This window comes from Poecilia reticulata, chromosome 2 (genome assembly GCF_904066995.2).
Source record: "Poecilia reticulata chromosome 2, P_reticulata-male-v2, whole genome shotgun sequence".
NCBI classification, from domain to species: domain Eukaryota; kingdom Metazoa; phylum Chordata; class Actinopteri; order Cyprinodontiformes; family Poeciliidae; genus Poecilia; species Poecilia reticulata.
The window spans coordinates 6,680,328-6,699,787 of NC_088831.1; the positions used below are offsets into that span (position 1 = coordinate 6,680,328).

At 39.3% G+C, this 19,460-nt stretch overlaps 3 protein-coding genes across 4 annotated transcripts; all 3 read left to right on the forward strand.

Moving 5' to 3' along the window:
- Window positions 1-736: 736 nt before the first annotated feature.
- LOC103475067 (gamma-crystallin S-1-like) lies at window positions 737-1,553 on the forward strand. The gene is made up of 3 exons (XM_008426465.1): window positions 737-844; window positions 911-1,153; window positions 1,231-1,553. Exons 1-3 carry the CDS (start codon window positions 836-838, stop codon window positions 1,498-1,500), a joined length of 522 nt encoding a protein of 173 aa, XP_008424687.1. The 5' UTR covers window positions 737-835; the 3' UTR covers window positions 1,501-1,553.
- Window positions 1,554-2,455: 902 nt separating this feature from the next.
- On the forward strand, window positions 2,456-4,474 carry LOC103475076 (gamma-crystallin M2-like). Its single transcript, XM_008426477.2, has 3 exons — window positions 2,456-2,563; window positions 3,770-4,012; window positions 4,115-4,474. Exons 1-3 carry the CDS (start codon window positions 2,546-2,548, stop codon window positions 4,385-4,387), a joined length of 534 nt encoding a protein of 177 aa, XP_008424699.1. The 5' UTR covers window positions 2,456-2,545; the 3' UTR covers window positions 4,388-4,474.
- A 2,791-nt stretch (window positions 4,475-7,265) lies between these two features.
- LOC103475084 (ETS translocation variant 5-like) lies at window positions 7,266-15,803 on the forward strand. 2 transcript variants are annotated; one of them, XM_008426490.2, is made up of 13 exons: window positions 7,266-7,403; window positions 8,766-8,831; window positions 8,920-9,001; window positions 9,092-9,139; window positions 9,280-9,330; window positions 11,363-11,471; window positions 11,791-12,039; window positions 12,127-12,389; window positions 12,502-12,564; window positions 13,134-13,202; window positions 13,338-13,489; window positions 13,588-13,695; window positions 13,792-15,803. In XM_008426490.2, the coding sequence occupies exons 2-13, from the start codon at window positions 8,784-8,786 to the stop codon at window positions 14,023-14,025; spliced, it is 1,476 nt and encodes a 491-aa protein (XP_008424712.1). In that variant the 5' UTR covers window positions 7,266-7,403; window positions 8,766-8,783; the 3' UTR covers window positions 14,026-15,803. The 2 variants fall into 2 exon arrangements, with proteins under 2 accessions (XP_008424712.1, XP_008424719.1); XM_008426497.2 differs by having other exon boundaries at window positions 13,588-13,689.
- The last annotated feature ends 3,657 nt before the right edge of the window (window positions 15,804-19,460 follow it).

The window sequence follows — 19,460 nt, forward strand, 5'->3', positions numbered from 1 at the left end:
GTTGTAGGCATGCATCTTCGTAATAATTCGTATACCGCTGAAATTTCCATTTACTTCTTGAGTGATGCCACACTTGCAAGGAAAATGTGAGTAATGAGTAATGTCTGCTTAGATGAAATTGAGGTTTTTGGCCTCCATGCAAAACACTGTATGGTGTAAAACTGACCACACACAATGCTGAAAGCTAGGGTGAAACATGGTGGAGGGATGATTATGCTGCACGGATGTGTTCCTCCAAGGCAATTCTGGAAGATTTTGCAAAAGGTTTAAGACTGAGGTGAAGGTTCTCCTTCTGGTACGAGGACAACCCTAAACATACAGCCAGACCTAGATCCGATTTGGGATCTATTGGAAAGTTTTCACTTCACTACCAAGCACTACTTTCTTATCAGTTCAATAAAACTTCAGACATGGTATTTTCTGTTTCCAAGTAGAAGTCAACGGTCTGACATGTTGAATGTAAAGCGTTTATGAAACAGCTGGCCCAGTCCGGGGTCTGCACAGCCTCTGGTGCCTTCCTACCTTCCTGCTGGGTCATTGACTCAGCTCTAGGCGCTTCACTACAACCCAAATGTCCTGCGGTGCCCTTGTTTTTGTCAGCACTCTCTGCTGGATCCAGCGGCTTTGGGCCGCTTTGTTCAGGGAAACAGGAGTCACTGCTTCAGAACAATGTGATTCGCCTGGATCAATTTTTGAATCGCTGATTGAAAAATCCACTTCGCACAAAGCAAAAAACCATGTGCTTGACTTTATTGTTCTTGCTCTGTATAAAGAGCATACCGGAGGTGGCAGGTGTAATATTTTATTTAGCACACCAAACTTATTGATATCAACTATGGAAAAGGTAATGTGATCATTTAATATATACACATGTTACAGTCACCGATTTAACCTGGTGTTTGTGTTTCAGATCATCTTCTACGAGGATAGAAACTTTCAGGGCCGATATCATGAAAGCGGCAACGACTTCAGCGATCTGCACACGTACGTCAGCCGCTGTAACTCCATCAAAGTCCTGGGCGGGTTCTGGGTGGTCTATGAGAAACCGAACTACATGGGCCACCAGTACGTGCTGAGTCCAGGAGAGTATCCAGACTACCAGTACTGGCTGGGTATCAACGACGCAGTCAGGTCTTGCCGTGTCGTTAGACATGTAAGTGGTTTTTCTATCACAAACAACACAAACAAACCATTTTTTCAGAGTGGATTTTCTTTTTTGACCCTGCCAAGGTGGGGAATATGTGGCGGATGAAGATTTGGGAGAAGCCGAACTTTGAGGGCGAGTCTGTGGAGCTGTCAGACAACATGCCCACCTTCCATGAGCGCTGGCAGAGCCGCGACGTCCAGTCCTGCAAAGTGTTCGAGGGGGCCTGGATCTTCTACGAACACCCCAACTACAGGGGGCGCCAGTACCTGCTGGAGAAGGGCGAGTACAGGCGGTACTCGGAGTGGGGAGGCAGGCAGCCCAGTGTGGGCTCAGTGCGCCGGGTGAAGAACTAAGCTCTTAACCCCTCTGTATGCATCTGGGGAATAAAACCAGAATGAAAATGTGATGTCTTTTCTTATCAGTTGTTTCAAATTGATGTAGTTTATAAGATATATCAACCAACAAGAATAGAATAAATTTATAAACTTCTAGTTTAGCAAAAAAGGTAGTTATATATTTTTGAGAGTCTGAGTCTTTGCCATCGCTGAGGGGGAATTTTGTTGAACTTTTCCTTGCACAATTATTTTTAATTTAACCATAATAGAGAATTTTTGAGTGTTAGCTTCTACATCTCAATCATATTTTGGTCCAGACTTTGACTAGACCAATCCAAAATATTCACTTTTTAAATTTTATTTTATGTATTCATTTATTTTTAACCATTCAGAAGTGGATTTATGCATAATTGATGGTTCTATCAGCTACAAGTATTATTTGTTCTTAAGAAGTGAAATCACCCCAGACCATCACACTACCACCACCATGTTTGACACAAGATGCTATGTTGTTTTTTTTAAATGCTGTATTGGTTTTCACTTCAGATCTAGAGATGATGCACCTTTAAAAACAGAATATTTTAGTCTGTTTATGCCCTGTGCCTTTCTTAAAGTTAAATTATGAACTCTGACCTCAACTGAAACAAATGAAGCCCACAGTTCTTTACAGATGTCTCTTTGTGTTCTTCTGTGATGTATCTTTGGATTAAGTTCAGCTCCAAGATTTGTGGATGTTTTATTTTACCTTGTTCTGCTGGAGTCCAAAAGCCTCCGGAATGGTTTTGTAATGATTTCCACATTGATGGAAGTTTGTGATTTGGATGGATGTTCAGAGTTTACATCTTTTAGGCAAAATATCAGCATCAACTCATCAAAAACATGTCAGGAAACAATTGCCGAATCAGCTGCTGCATTAATCGAGAGCTCATTTGAATGACAGCAATTGTGCTGGTTTTGCATTTCATCAGCCTTTATATAAAGGTGGTGGATCGGTGATGCAGTGTGAATTAGGTGGGGGGACTTTCATTTGATCTGCTTTGGAGGACCATAACATTGCCTAATCATGGAGCGCACAGGGAAGGTGAGTACAGGATCTTTCCTGCTATATTAAAGAGATTTTTATTTTATTTTTTATTTTTTTACTAAATATTCTCCACCATGGTGATCAGTTTACCTTGCTAATTTCTTTAAACCACCATGTTCCTGCTGATTATGGGGTCAGTTCCTCTGTTTTAAGTGGCAAAAGGTTCAGACAAACAGTTGAGTTTAATGAAGAAAACAATATTTTTGTACTAAATTATTATTCTTTCTTTCTTTCTTTTCGAAAAAGTCAATATGCATCATGTCTCTTCAAAATAGAAGAGGATATAGAAAAAAATAAATAAATATATATATATATATATATATATATATATATATATATATATATATATATATATATATATATATATATATATATATATATATATATATATATATACTGCTCAAAAAAACAAAGGGAACACTTAAACAACACAATATAACTCCAAGTAAATCAAACTTCCCCGTTGTCAATCAGTGTTGCTTCCTAAGTGGACAATTAGATTTCACAGAAGTTTGATTTCTGTGAAATCAAACTTCACAGAAATCATATATATATATATATATATATATATATATAGTTACACAATTATTTTAGTTTATATATCTATAAAATACATAATTAAAATAAAATTCTAACTAATTGTTTCATTAAAGTAGTCAGAATTAATGTAAAGTAACATTTCTTGTGTCTGAGATATTACATTGTGTAACAAAGCAAATACCAAGTGTTTCACTGTTTTCGATGTATCAAGTAGAATAGAACATAAATATTCTTTATTGTCCCACACCGGGGAAATCCAGGTAAAGGTGTAATCTCATTCGATGTGGCATTTTTGATTTCATAACATATACGTCTAAACATGGTAATTCTCCTACTTTACCACTGGAGGGCGACATTATACTCTAGTCTAGCTTGAAATCTATTCAAAGAGCAAAGTTCATTCGGCACAATTTTAATGAACACATTTTGCTCAGTGATCACAGAAACACACATGTAAATGCAATGCTACTTCATAGTAAGAGGTTAGTGCTACAGAAAGTATAGTAAACTTTAAATTTATCTTGACTTGCTGGGTAAAATCTTTAATGCGCTTTAATTAGTGTTTGCCTGCACTCTGGTACTGCTACTGGTTCTGGTACTGGCGGCCATTGTTGTGGATGCAGAAGTTAGTCAGGTATCTCTAACTCAGACTTCCACTTTTAGATTTTCTTCTACGAGGACAAGAACTTCCAGGGCCGCTCCTTTGAATGCAGCAGCGACTGTCCTGAGCTCAGCTCCCACTTCAGCCGCTGCAACTCCATTCGAGTGGATAGTGGGACCTGGGTCATCTATGAGAGACCCCAGTATATGGGCTACCAGTACATACTGTTTAAAGGGGAGTACCCCGTCTTCCAGAGTTGGAACGGCTTCAATGACACCATCCGTTCCTGTCGCCTCATCAGACATGTAAGTCCTGGCAGATGTTTTAGGAAAAAGCTTTTGGTTTCTAATGGATAACAAAATAAAAGTTCTTATTTTAACTGATTTCTTGATTGTTTACCATGCAAGCCACCCAGCCGGTGCAGGATCCGCATCTATGAACGTCCGGACTTCAGCGGCCAGATGATGGAGTTCAATGAAGACCTCTCTGACCTGCAGGATCGCTGGCGCCAGCACGAAATCCACTCAGCCCACGTCCAAGATGGGCTCTGGATCTTCTACGAGAATCCAAGCTACAGGGGACGGCAGTACTTGTTGGAAAAAGGTGAATACAGGCGCCATTCGGAGTGGGGGGCCCTCCATCCGGCGGTAGGCTCCATTCGACGTGTCGTGGACTTATAGACCTCCGCTTTAGCTTTGTGATTCCATTCTCTTATCTTTCACTTCTAAACCTTCATACTAATAAAATATAGACAAACTGCAACAGAATCTGGGTTTTTTGTATTTATTTTTCATTTAAAAGTCTTAAAAACTTTAATGTTTTCTAGAGATACCACAGCACCACTTGTGTGGTAACTCTAATTGAGTGACCTGCAGAAATACAAGAAGGTGAAAGGTCAAATCTGGCGGGTTTATGTGCACTACTGCAGATATGGGTAAGTTTAGATGTGTATCTATTTTGTTGTAGCGTCAACACTGGTCTGCTTCACTTGACTGGCATGAGCTCTGATCAAATTAAAATTACAGTGTGTCGCAACTCTAAACAGGAAGGAAGGAAAGAGAGAAACAGATTAAAAGAAACTGAACATTCACATAAACAAATTATTTTTAACCATGGAGATGCTTAAATATAGAGATAAAACGTTTTTATCCATTAAAACTTTTTTATTTCATGAGTTTCATTATGCCCATTTCTCAATTGATTACAACATTTTTTCTTTGATGTAGTCACGGTGAGCTTTGTCCATTGGGAGGTCGCTTATCTGATGAACAGCGGTTTGCTAGGGTCACTGTTATTTAGTTTCCACTATCTAGAAGACACTATCTATGTTAATCCAATCAAATCTCAAATCAATATCTTTGCCTTTTTTTTCTTTTTCCTTTTCTTAATTTGTAAACAAAAACAAGCGACGACTTAGACGTCCAACAATAAGGAGGAAAAACGTCATGCTTGCATCACAATCTGCAGATATGCTTGACAATCAGCTGAGAGACGACAGAGTGCAATTTCCTGTGACAGGATATGTTGTTTTATATCATGCTTGTTGATCTGCTAGAACGGAAGAATGAAACAGGCCCATGTGGTGTCGTGCACAGGAGTCGACGTGTGGCGGCCGAGTAAACAAGAGACATTGCAAATCAGTAACAAAGCTGCTGAGCTCAGCTGTTGTTCGAACTGGGACTTTTATCACACGAAGATCCGTTTCTGCCATCTCCCGACGCTGAGCAGGCATTTTTTTTTTTTTTGGGGGGGAGGAAAGCAAACGATTAGTGCAGCTCTACAGAGGGGAAAGAAAAAGAGGGGGGGGAGTCTACTCAGGTCATCAGACAGGAATCACAGACTGGGAGATTCTTTGACCACCAATGGGATTTTCAGCTACTGAATTCCCCAATAAGAGCCTCCTCTATTCCTCACTAAACGATTTGAATACAAAGTGTAAAGATTCAGCTTATTGGGAGGACTCGAATGAAATTGTTTCTTAGTAAAGTGTTATCCTGGATGAATTTACAGAGAGGTTAAAAGTACAAAAATGGTGTTTTCCCTTGGCTGTAACCAGTTGGTTCTCTCTCAGTTCTTCATTGATCAGTGGCAGGAACTGAGGATTTTCTGGTATCGCAAAAGCCGCAAAAGGAACATTGGATTGTGCTGCATCGTAGCTGCAGCTGACCTTTAATCTTCTTATGTGCATATCTGGATTAAAGTCCCCCCTAACTACAGTGCGTTTGTTCTCACTATTGTGCAGAGCCATCAGTCATGGAGGGGAGGGGGTGCTGTGTGAGATTTTTTTTCCCCAAATAATCACGTGAAGCCTTGGATGATTTCGCTGCAGCTTATGGGAATGAACTGGAAACAAATCAAAGCAGAACTAAAAGGGGAGAAATTCTGCATCTCACATGGCATAAAAACCCTTCTGCAATACAGGAATACATATTATAAGTGTTAAGCTATGGATTGTTACCCCGAGTTGCTTCTTTATGTGAATTACATGAAACAACCTGTGAAAATCTGGAATTTGCATACCTTTTTGTTAGGCTTTAGATCACAATAGTTCAATATATCACCACATCTAATTGACATGTAATAAAGCCCAACACAACCAAGTACATAGTCAAAACATTGCACCTTGAATTAAAGTTTATGAAGTGTAGAGTTATATTATATTCCTGCAAGTAGCAAATAGGTGATTGAAAGAAATTTTGTCTCGGAGTGGCTGCTTGGAGAAATAATAAAACTTTGAGGGTGTGAAACCTCTCTGTGGTTTGTCACAGAGCAGAAAGACAGTTTGAGACCAAAACTAACATTTCAGACACCAAAGTTCTGCCAGGATTCAGGAAGATGTTCCCAGTTCTGCTCCAGTTCTGATACCAGTGGAAGTCAACTTTCCCACTTCTCTGAACAGCAGAGTCACCAGAATGGTGTTTTTCCGCCTCCTTTGCCGTACAGTGGTAAGCTAAAGCAGTATGAGTTCAGACAGCCAGAGGAAAATCATGTAAGTATTTACATGGCTTCATCATCCACATCCCTATCCTGGCTTGAAGCAGTAATTGGAAACAGAATCATGTATAAGGTAAAGCCCCTTGCAGCTCAAATGCAACTTGAGTAAAAACTAGCTCGCCCACCACAATGTTTACAAATGCCAGCCAGTGAGCACAGTATTTATGTTTTCTTGTGATGTCATCGACTTAAATACACACAAAGCAGAAGTAGGAGTTATTTTCATTTTTGCACTTTAAAAAAAGTATTTTGTGAAACCCTCTGGGGAAATCTTCTTGTTTAAATGCATACCATTATAACTTGAGTTGCATTAAATTACAGTGTTGCATTGTTGTTCCATTGTTCCACAAAGATACATATTCAGTCGAAAGATGTTAATTTACGCTCATTTAATTTTTATTTATTCAAATTGGCGGCTCTGGCCCTTTAAGAAAGCTGTGAATTCATGAATGAAACGCAGTCATTCATAAAAAACAGAACGTACGGACGTCAGAGCTATGTTGAAAGTGATTGGCTCAATTTTCGATTGACTCCCTCTTCAGCCAATGGGAGGGCTGTACTCTGCTTAGCTTATCTGAGAGCTCTTCATTGAGAAAAATCCACAGCCGAGTGTTTATTCGTGGAGCTGCAGGCGATGTAGGGGGAAAAAAACTGCGACCACTTATTTTAAATCACTCTTCCAACAATAACTTCACTACCCAGGTATGTTTTGCATTATATTATTGATGGGTATATAAAAGTTGGTCGAAACGTGCTTGTTTTTTTTCCCTGTCTATCCAGGCGAACCGCAGTGTCGCGGTTTGTTGCTGGCTGTGAAGGGAGCAGATACTGGTTAAAGAGGCGAACGCCATTTTCTAGCAATCAAAGCCAACATGCGTCCATTTCCGCGCATCTGTCGGCCCCGCAGGGCGCTGTTTCTGTTTGCATTGACTGTTCTTTTTTTATTATTATTTTTCGGTTTGTTAGCTTTGCGAATATTTTTTTCCGTTCTCTCTGGTAAATTTCTCAATGGTGAGCTGCCCCCCTGTTCTCCTCCTCTACCGCCTCCTCCTGCTGAGGATCAAGTTTCACTTCATTGAGAAAAACAAGGAGGTCCCACAGCGGTCAGCGCCCAACTCCATTCACAATTTGTCCAATTTTACTTTCGGCTCTCTCGCTTAGTACATTTTAGTAAAAACGGTTGGTTTTCTTACAAGTACGTCGCAAAACTTAAATACATACTGTTTACGTCGTTTTAAAACGACGTAAAACAAGTTGCCAATCACAAATGATCTGCTTTTGCTGCCAGTTCCTTGAAACTGTATTGTATTTTATTGGGATTTTAGGTGATAAAACTAGCAGAAGGTGGGGTTAAACCTAAGCCGAGGTGGACATTTTCCGTATAAACTGAGATTAACTCGTCATCTTGACAAAACCATTTGGAAATTGACTTATCGGGAAATTAACTCCTTATCTCGAACAAACCATGAGGGGAAAGTATAATGCGGAAAACGTCCACTCTCTGCTTCCTTTGGGCTTACATTTTGAAGTGGAAGGGAAGGGTAAACAAGAACAAATCTGAAAAGTGTGGTGTGCATTTGTACTCCCTTCAGAAGTCCTCTTGTTAGTTAATCGTGAACATGTTAGCACTTTACTTTCATTAATACAACTGTTCTGTTTATTTGTGAGAAACTACCATGAAGAACAATATTCATGTGTTCGAATGGCCTAGTCAAAGTCTACCCCTAAATCTTCATGTGCTGTCTGGATATAAATATGTTTGCTTCGCCCATTGACAGTGAGCATTTCAAGGCCACTGTGAACAAAACCGAAAGACATCATGCTTTCTTGCTTTCTCTCATGTTCATAACTCATGATGTCACACAGCTTTTGTTTGCAATGAGGCTGCTAGAGGCACAGCTAAGCCCTGCTGTCTGGTCGCAGAGGTCAGAACAACATAAACCAATTGAGTCACTTTAAAGGGATGATTGTTGTATGAATGGAGGGTTAAATCAGGTGGAAACAGCCGCAGATCTGATACATTTAAGTGTTTACCTAATGGCGCCCGCTTGTCCTGCCCTCCAGGGTGAACACCGCTGCAACATGGACGGCTTTTACGATCAGCAGGTTCCTTTTGTGGTGCCCGAGAGTGTGAGTTTTTAACCTGCCAATTTTATGTCCCGTCATTTATTGGTTTGTGCATTGCAATCTGATTTGTTTTTACCGCTGCCGGTTGCAGAAATGCCACACAGAGGAGGAGAGGAGTCTCGGCGACAGACGGAGGAGGTTCTTGGACACGGAGCTGGCTCAGGACACAGAAGGTACAATCAGCTCGGTTGACTCTGTCTCTGGTGTTGATGTTTCCAAACGCAGCAGTTCACGTGTAAATTTACTCCGCGTTTGTCTTTCAGAGCTTTTTCAGGATCTGATCCAGCTCCAGGAAATATGGATTGCAGAAGGTAAAAAGCAAAGCAAACATTTATTTAAAAATAGCAGCTACAAAAGCTACCTGCTATTAATAAAACCGAACATGTATTGATTATTTTTGGCTCAGCGTTTTAGCAAGTCCTTAATCATCCTGTCTTCTGCCGTCTGACAGCTCAGGTTCCTGATGACGAGCAGTTTGTCCCAGATTTCCAGTCCAATAACTGTGAGTAACTACTTCTCCTCTTGTATTTATAGATGTCACCCACAGTTACACAAGAAGCATTTCATAAAAATGACAGTGATTTATTATGCAAACATTTATTTCGGTTGAGAACCCTATATGCAAATCATATTTGCTTACATAACAGAGCTAGATTTTTTTTTTTTATAAACTATAAAAGCCAAATAATGGAGCCATTTTGTTCCCTGCGTGGTGGAGGCTGTGTATATTTAATCCTATTCTGTTGTTGTAAATTGCAAATGAAGACGTGTGAAAATAGTCTGAGCAAACAGTCGTGCCCACTCACTTGAGGAAAATAAACTGCTTTCCAGATAATGAGTTTGTTTTATTTATTTTTACCCTGGGTGTTGGACTGCAAGTAGTGCGGAGGAGAAAATTATGTTGTGCCAAAGCAGCCACAATGTAATAAATAAACCATTAAATCAATATTAGACATGTGAGTCCTTAAATGTTACACTTGTACACACTGTTGAAATGTGTTGTTCTGCAGGGAACCACGAGAAAAAGCAAAATGTCAAACATAGTTCAATTAAATTACGATTTGCTCTATGAGAACTGAATACTCCCCATTTCCGTTCATTTGTTGTTGGTCCCTCTTTAGGTCAAGTGGAGAATAAACTAAAACCGACTCAAACAAAAACCACAAACCCCTGACAAACCGCCAACCCATAACTACGTTTAATTACAGTTGAGGATTTGATCGTGTACAAAAACGTCTGCTGCCTCTTAATGCGTTATTCTTCAAACTTTTCTCATGCCATGACTATTGTTGTACAGATGTTTAATGTAAATGTACTGAGATTCCCCACAATCCCACCAAAAAACAATAAAATTTGTTGTAGAATCTGAACATTGGATTATAGAAAATAACAGAAAGCTTAAATGTAAATTGTGTTCCTTAAATTATTCAGTATTTCATTGCATTGTACATTGCCTTTCCACACATCTAATTACTTTTATATTGATTTGGCTGAATTTTGGCACTTTTACTTCCCCATATTTTGACAGTGAATTGCAGCAATTTTAGCGCTCCATACTTTTTCATAGAGCTCCAAATTAATCATTTAAAGTTTTCCACTTTTAGGGCTGCATATTCTTAATAAAACTATCATTTGTAGACCTCCATACATTCACCGAATTTTGGCACATATTTCCTTCTATATGTTTGATCCTTTTCTGAGATAAGACGAATATAAACTGATCCAGGAATGTCACACTAGTTTACAAATTGCAGCGAAAGGTATAAAGGAGCCATAAAGGGTTTTGTTTTTTAGAGATCTATATAAAAATATTATGATTACGTGCACAAACAACCGTTTTCAGAGGTTGTTTGTACACAACAACCTCTGTTGGCCTTTAAAGCCACCACTGCTCCCAACACATTCAATATTCCATTGTGATATAGATGAACCCAGTCGACCTCTAAGGATCTGTTTTCCGATATCATACCACTGTACTCTGCTGTGTTTACAAGCAAAGATTGCGCCACATTACCCAGAGACACACAAATGTGTTGGAGCTCTGCCAAATCAATGCTAGTAGTCAAAAGAACAGGAAATGAGGGGGTTATAAGACGACATCCGGGGCCGATGTATCTATGTTATATCGTGAATCAACGTAGGCACATTAGGTGCCGCTCCCTCACACGTGGCGCGCGTATTTAGTGCCGCTTTAATGACGGCTCCCGTGACAGAACGTCTCCAGGCCGAGGCCATAAAGCCGCCTGCGAGCGTGTCACACATGGAAATGTTTGTGGCCTGTTGGCGTCACGGCAACATGCTGATGGCAATCTGACGGCTCCTTCCAGGAAAGTTGAGCTCGGATATGAGAAAAACACACAGAGGAGAAAAGGAGAGCGAGGTTAAGAGCTCTGTTGAATCTGAGAAAAGACCTCAGAAATCAGAGGAATCGTGAGGAATGGAAAAATCTTATCTTTGGACCTTGTTTTTTGTTAATGTGGGAGCATAAAACATTCAAATATACTGAAACATTCTTTTGTAATGTCTGTTTGTAGTGATGCTTCATGGACCACCTGTCAGCAAAGTGAAGCGGGAGCCCAGTCCGTCCAAAGATCTGTCCCCCTGTGGGACTCCCCAGACTGATATGTGCCTTTACAGTTACAGGTACCAGATAAATGTTTGTAAACTGGATTCCTCTGTCCACTTTTACACATTTTTATGTTATCTTACTACCATACTTGTCATATGGTGAAGAGATTTTGGAAAATAACTATGGAACCAACCTCCAACTTATTTATATTTTGCAAAATAAAAAAAATCTATGAGGATCTTAAACCACAGCACTTTCTGAAATCTTTTTGACTTTTTGAATTTCACGGTTTGCAGTTGGTGCGATGAGTGACTGTAACAACTATTGTTATTATTATTATTTGTGTATTTTAGATTGAATAAACGACATTATTTATGTCATCGTCTCCCTTAGTGCCTGTGAAAACAAACCGGGTCCAGCCAATGCACCTGCAACACAGTGTAGCTCCATCCACCCTGCCGGACCCCCACCCTTACGGAGGCAGCTGCAGCCTTCCCCACCTCAAATGAGCAGCCGAGCTCCAACTTCCAGCCCCTTCCACTGCCAAAACCTCCCACAGGCCAGCCAAAACCAGCAGTTTGCGCTGCCCCGTACCCCCATCAGCTGCTCGGCGGCGGCGGCGGCTTTCAACACAGAGCAAAGGTGAGCTCTGATTTTTACCTGAATGTTTGTTTTTGTTTTTTACGTGCATCTCCACGGACGACTCAGACCTTCCTTTGGTCCTCCCAGGTTCCACCGGCAGCTGTCCGATCCCTGCCTGCCCTTCCTGCCTCCAGAGAAAACCCCGAACCCGTCGTACCACCCCTCCAGTTGTGACGGCCGACCTCTGTACCAGCGCCACCTGTCGGAACCCGTCGTCCCCCTCCCTCCCCGCTCCTTCAAGCAGGAGCTGGTGGACCCACGCTATCCCGACCCAGGGCCAGCCGGTCCAGGTCTGACCTTCAACCACGTCAAAATCAAACAAGAGCCAAGAGACTTCAGCTTTGAACCTGGTATGTTTAAAATGCTTGTTTTTTTTGTTTTTTTGTAATATGCATAATAACTTTTGGGCTAAATAATTTGTACCAGAAGCTTCATTGGATCTCTTACTTGTCTCTTTTTCAGAGGTTCAAACCTGCCAGTCGACATTTGGAAAGTCTCCAGTTCTGTTTCAGAAAAACAACGCTGGTGAGTTCTAGTTAATGGTTTGCTATCCTCTGCCTTACGGGAGTCCAAACTGCCATGATTTAATAAGTAAACACAGAGAGTCGAAAATGCCCTAATTTAGCACAACTGAAGGAATGAATCCAAGTTTCAACTAATAACTTAAATATTTCTGTATTTGTAGTTATTTCAGAACTTCTTAATTGGACAGCGCCATTTTTTGGGGGGAGTTAATGTTGCAGAGGACTATGAGATTATTAGCTAAATTAAACAGTAAAATAATTATGAATGCTTAATTATGAATTAATAAAATTAAGTTCTGTCGACTTGCTTTCATATTAGATGTTTTCTTCTTTTCTATTTATTTATCTATTGAGTTGTGGCCCATTTGACCGTTTATATGCCACAATTTAAGACATTAATAATAGCCAAAACTCCAAAACCAAATGGTTAGTTAAATGAAACTGAAAGATAATATATTAATATATTTCATTCATGTCAGCAATGGGAAAAAAAAATATTTACAAAAGAAACATAATTGTAAAAATAGTATAATGACATACATCAATTTTTAAAATATTTTTTCTCCACAGGATTTGGTCCTGACAGAGAGCCTCTTCGGTACTTTGATGACACCTGTGTTGTACCAGAAAGATTGGAAGGTAGGTTACTGGCACACTGCTTAAAATGCTCTTTATTATTTTATTTTATTCTCAGTCATTAGAAATAAGCGGAATCTGGTTGTTTCGGAGGCCGAAGCGAGACAAGTGAACTCAGTGTTTGTCTCTTGCGACCAGGTAAAGTGAAGCAGGAAGGTTTGCCGTACCAGCGCCGCGGCTCCCTGCAACTCTGGCAGTTCTTGCTCACGCTGCTGGACAATCCGGCAAACAGACACCTGATCGTGTGGACGGGACGCAACATGGAGTTCAAACTGATCGATCCGGAAGAGGTGGCGCTTTTAGTCTTAAGACTACCAGTTTTAAACCATTTGTAAGAATATATTCTTTGATTTTAATAATTTTATTGCCTTTTTTTTTTCTTGTTCAGGTGGCTCGCCTTTGGGGCATCCAGAAAAATCGGCCAGCCATGAATTACGACAAGCTGAGCCGCTCGCTGCGGTACTACTACGAAAAAGGCATCATGCAGAAGGTAAAGGCGAGTCATCCATCTTTCTCATCTACACAGCTTCCCACGGTTCTCTTTTCTTTCAAGATTGTATTTATTTTTTAATACTCTTATTTCCTCCCACAGGTTGCCGGGGAAAGGTACGTCTACAAATTTGTGTGCAACCCCGACGCGTTGTTCTCCATGGCATTCCCAGAAAACCACAGGCCGAGTTTGAAAGCCGACCTGGACGCCATCTTGCCCCCTAGCGAGGAGGACGGCTTCCCCCTGCCCAGCTACGAGGAAGAGGGTCCGTACCTGATGGATGGAGGGGAGCAGTGCGTCCAGGGACTGGCTTTCCCTGACAGCTATCCGTACTAGCAGCTGGAACGGGGAAAACCCCCCCACAATATTACTGTATTTTACAAAACCAGGCGAAATGTAAAATTACTGAGCAACATTTCAGAATAGCATTTATTACATTTTTTTTTCTCGACAAGAAGTTTTGTTTTTAAAAAATTTCAATGCAACCAGAAAAAGCTGGAAATCTGAGTCACTGAGACTGTTAAACTTGCTTCTTCAGGGAAGAAAACAAACTTTAGTTCCCGTTCAGATGCTTGTGTTTACAGGCATTTCAAGGGTATTTGTTTAAGCCGGCGTGGGAAAGGTTGCGTTTTTTAGAGGAAAAGTCAGTCGTTATTAAATTGGGACACGTTGTTTTGCGTCTGCACAAAATAACTGCAAGAAACCTTAACAGTTAAGAGGAAAACGCTGACCAGAAGATGCCCTAACATTTAAAGATATGGTTTTAATTTTATAGAAAAGAATTGCAAGTTTTGCCCCATAAACAAATATTCAGTGGTGGTTCTTGATTACTCAGTGGGCGAGCATGCATGCGTTCATTCCTTTAGTCATTGTTTTTGTTCTCAAGTAGAATATTACTTGACTTTCAGAAATCATTTTAAGTAATGTTACCAGTATTTAACTTTTCAGTTAAACTTTGTATATACTGTGGTTTTCACACTTGTCTCAACCTCAAACGTCAACAGTTTTTTTTCTTTTCTTTTTTTTTTTTTTTTACTCTGTCGCAGTTGAGGGAAATTTGTTGAGGGCACAGTGGACTTAATTTTATTTTTGTTGTTGTTGCCGCCCCCTAACAGATTGATACCCTGGATGGTAAGCCACATTTTTCATATCAAAAACCACCACTACTGTTAAAGGAATCTGAACAAGTAAGGTCAGATTTTCGGAAACAATGTTCTTTTAGCAATTTCTCTGATTGAAGCTGTAACTCTACAATTAATGTCTGTAGCATTTTCTTCTAAAGTTGCAGCTGCACTTAAGCACAGATATGCAGTGTTTTGTCCCTCACGAACCTTGTCATCAACTTTTTCTTAGCGTTTCAGTTGTAGCTGTTTCTTTTTTGTTGTTTTCTCTGTCCTTTTTTTTTTTTTCCGACGGTGGTAATTTTGTAGCATGGCCATCGCTTCTGTTCTCAAATTTGTAAACTCTGGGACCTGTGTGGCAGCCAAAAACAAACAAAAAAAAAAACCCTTGAAGCCATGGCACTCCTTTTGCTAATTTAGTAAGCATATTATCCAGGCTGCTCGAAAGGGACGCTCTTGTGTTTTCTGGACCGTATAATCCTGAGACATCTGTATGTTGAAATGTCATTTTGTGTACATTTTTTCCCCCTTGGGTTTTAAAGCTAATATTTTTAGCATCATATGGACTTGTATGTGTTTCCTATAACGGTTTATGATGAAAGTATTGCTTCTATTTTTTTTTTTTTGGATTCTGTACGACTGCCACTCTTATGCTTATGAAAGGCTTTTTTTTTTTTCTTCGAAACGCCTCACCATTTAATGTATCGAGATAGTTTTCTGCATTTTTGTATAATTTGTTTGCTTCAGTGTGTAGAGAGAAAAAAGTGTATAATTATATATGGATATATTTTTGCAAAAGGCTGTATTTGCTTGCAAATATGTTGCATCAGCTCTCCAAGGAGGAAGAACTCTCTGAATCCTTCAGGCAGAAGATGTTCCTCATATATTTTACTATAGATCCTGACGCTGGTGTGACTTTTACCCTCAGATACTGTATGTGTGCCTTCTGTTTATCTTTACTGATAAAAAAAAATAAACAATTTTACTCTTTTATTTTCGTCTCAGTGTCGATCACAAAAAAACATTACATAAGCCCACTGAGGAGGAAGTTCTTGCATTCTGTGGACATCCTCCAGGGGGCGCAGCTGCTGAGTCAGAGGCTACAAAAACTGAAGGCGGTGGATCTCAAATTTTATAATGGGGTATATGCCACGGACTTCCGTTTTAGCACTTCTGCATTTTTATGCCACATAGAATGCTTCCGGTGCACAGTGTATGTTAACAGTGGCTCCTCAGTCCTGCAGGACTATTAATGATGCTTATATAATTTTTCATACGTCCTGAAGCGCTCCAACAACAACAACAGGATTTAAGCTGGATGTGTCAAAACTTCACAATAACTTCGAAGTTAATAAATCGTTTGTATTCACCATAATGCCTCGTATGTCTGACATAGCTGACAGGGACAAGCTTACAAAGGTGCTATGTAAATGTTAAGTGTTTTGATTATCTGTGCATTGTGCAATCTACATATCTATGCTGTATAGAAAGATAAAGATATAGATATAAACATATATAGATCTGTCTATATTGTGCCCAAGCTATCAGTCGAAGCTGAAGTTAGCTTTCAAATGTAGCATCTAATTCGGAAAATAGCTAAAGGGCGATTACACTTAATTTTTCACTATCTTGAGCTTTTTTAATGTGTTGTACTTTAAAAACTACAACACCTAGACATTTCAAAGCTAACTAGATTATTCTGTACTAACAGCAGAATAAATAAAACATTTGTGAAACCTTCTAATTGATTTGTAAAGTTTGTGAAATGTCAATAGATTCCAGAACGCATTTGATCTGAATTATTAATTTGTGATTATTATTTTAACTTTCTGTTTTTTTTTTTTTGTATCTTTATTATAGTTGGAGTTGGACAGGAGTTCTGTTTGATGGCTTCCTGGAGGGAGAGATTGGCTGAGCTATTGTTGCCAAAAACGTTTCTCCTGCTATTAACATTTTTGCTTTTCTTTTTATAAAGTATTTCTATCAGTTGCTCTTTTTCCGTTTTGTATACAGTATTTGTTTATACAGTATTTTTTTATTTTTACCTTAATGCTTACCTGGTCAGTTGAGATGGAAATGTACATCCTCTTGATTACTGACAATGTCAGAACCACATGGACTGAGCTGGTTACATCAGATCAATCTGAATCTTTATTTCTCATTAAAACGACTTATTGTAATCTTAAAACATTGTTATAAAATTGCATCTTTATTCTGCTGTAATGACTGCATTCTTGCAATTAAAAATTCTTGTATCCTGACCGTAATGCTCCCTTATACAACTCACAGAACAGATGATGGAAATAAAGGCATTTTTTGAAAGTATTTTCTGTGATTTTATTATAGAAATTGAGGGCGGGAGGAATCGATTAAAATCAAATCCGGTATGAAAAAAAATCTTGTATTATCCAGCCTTATTCAGCATATCAAATTATATGACTAACTACATATTACTTAATATTCAAATTTCTTTGCTGGTATAACCTAAATGTGTTGCATTTTAACATCTCACTTGAATCCCTGATCTACATGCAAATACTTGATATAACGTAAACACTGAGAAAAGGGGAAAAAGTTTGTGAAATGTAGAGAATTACAAATGAGATAAAATTTTATTGTAGGTACAAACAGGATAGCAAAATGAACAGTGAATATATAACATACTTCCTATATCAGCTAATCAGACATCAGACTTGTTTGCCTTTACTGGTTTTGAAAATTCGTCACTCTGGAGGAGATAAAGTCCGGCTCAGCCCCGTCCAGGATGACTGCAGTGTCAAGGTAGCCAACAAAGTCTGCAGGTAGATTTTTGCATATCTGGTGCTCCGGGTTCAAGATCATAGTTTAACCAAGTACTGTAAATAAAAAGTTAGTCCACGTTGTGATGATCCGGCAGACTGTGGACTGATGGACGCCGTACCGGTCAGCTGTTCCAGGTGCTTGGATCCAGTGGAAAGGTAATCAGCACAGCGATCATGTCTCAGGAACATCACGAGGTGTTGTGATGCAAACCTGAAAAATTAAAAAGAAAAAAAACTAATAAGTGTTCATATTTAGCTGCACAACGTAATCAAAACTTATAAATCCTCAGCTCTTTTTGAGAGTTTCGCTAGAAAATAATTGACAATATCTCAGGAAATTAAATGTGTAAGTGAAATAGTTCTGGTATCACAAAGAAACTGCAAAAAAAAATAATGTTTCAGAGTTGTAACAACACTGAAGTTACTGAATAAGAGAGAGAGAGAGAACTAAAATATAAAATGCATGTTAAAATCTGAATACTCTTTTGAAAGTGTGCAGCTGAAATTAATTTAAACTACTAGCAGGCAAAGCACCATGTTCGCCTAATACCTGCACCAACAGTGAAATACGTCACGACCTCTCGTGGCATATACCCAGGGGGTACAGGTATATGCCACCTGGTACTGGTACCCCCGTACCAGGGGGTACGGCAGGAGCGGCTGTCAGCTGTAAAAAATAAATAAATGGATTCACCGTGCAGCCGTGAGTTCACCCACTAATCTGATTAGTTTTTCAAGAACAATCTAAAACATGACTTAATCAGTTAATAAATAGCTTTTTTTCCTCATTTCATATTGTTTCTGAACTGTTTGCTAGAGCAGGGGCGCAATATGTCGATCGCGGAAGGTTTTGAGTCGATTAGATGACAAACTGAAGGCAACCAGGACGCCGAGAGCAGCCCTTCCTCCTCTGGCTCCTTATCAAAACATTCGTAATTTTATTAAAGAACAACAACAACAAAAAATCAACATAACGTGCTCAAATTAATGACCCAACAACAATAATGATCTCAGTAATTATTGTTTCAACAAGGTGTTGCGCAATTCTGCGAGTTTCGGTTCCATTACCAAAATAACGAGCAGAGCAGGAGTTTAAAATGAACCAATCAACCACCACTGTGTTCATGAGAGGCTTATTAATAATCGCAAAATAAATATCAAGCCTGCAAACCTAATATGGTAACGGACTGAATGTTATGTTTTTAACATAATCTCGGGTCGGCTTGTGGAGCGCAGGAGGTTGCCATAGCAACGGGTGTGCTTAAATGACAGAAACAGAGAGTGAAAAGGTGCGAGTGGTTTAGAGTTGATCACCTGTTCAGGTTGTTTTACCTTCGTCTTGGTGCATCACAGCCGCTGTAGTTTCTGAACGTTCAATAAACGACAAACTTGGACTAATTACCTCGTTCTTTGTGAGTATACGTCATTCACAACAAACATCAAACATGGTAAATATGTTTTATTAAGTATTTAACATCAAATGGCTTCTACCGCGATAATTATGTGAAATTAAATTAATTGTCTGATATAAAAATAGTTTGGTGCTGTCGGGCTCAGAGTCTGAGAGGCTTTTCCTTTATCAAACAAATTTGTTTTGCCTCTTATTAAGTGGAAATATTGATGTTGATGAGATTTTCTCCAAAAAATAATAACCTTTTTCAACCTTTAAAGCTCCACTTTTGAAAATGACAGTGAAATAAAATCCAGTCCAACATCTGGTTTGAGGTTATTCCTCTGGAACCTGTTGGAGGAAAAATATCCCATCTTCAGAAAATGAGCTTTAACTTAACAGAGCTCTGTGGTTCCTCTTAACAGTATGAGAGTCGGGGTGAGGAGCTGCAGGATCTTC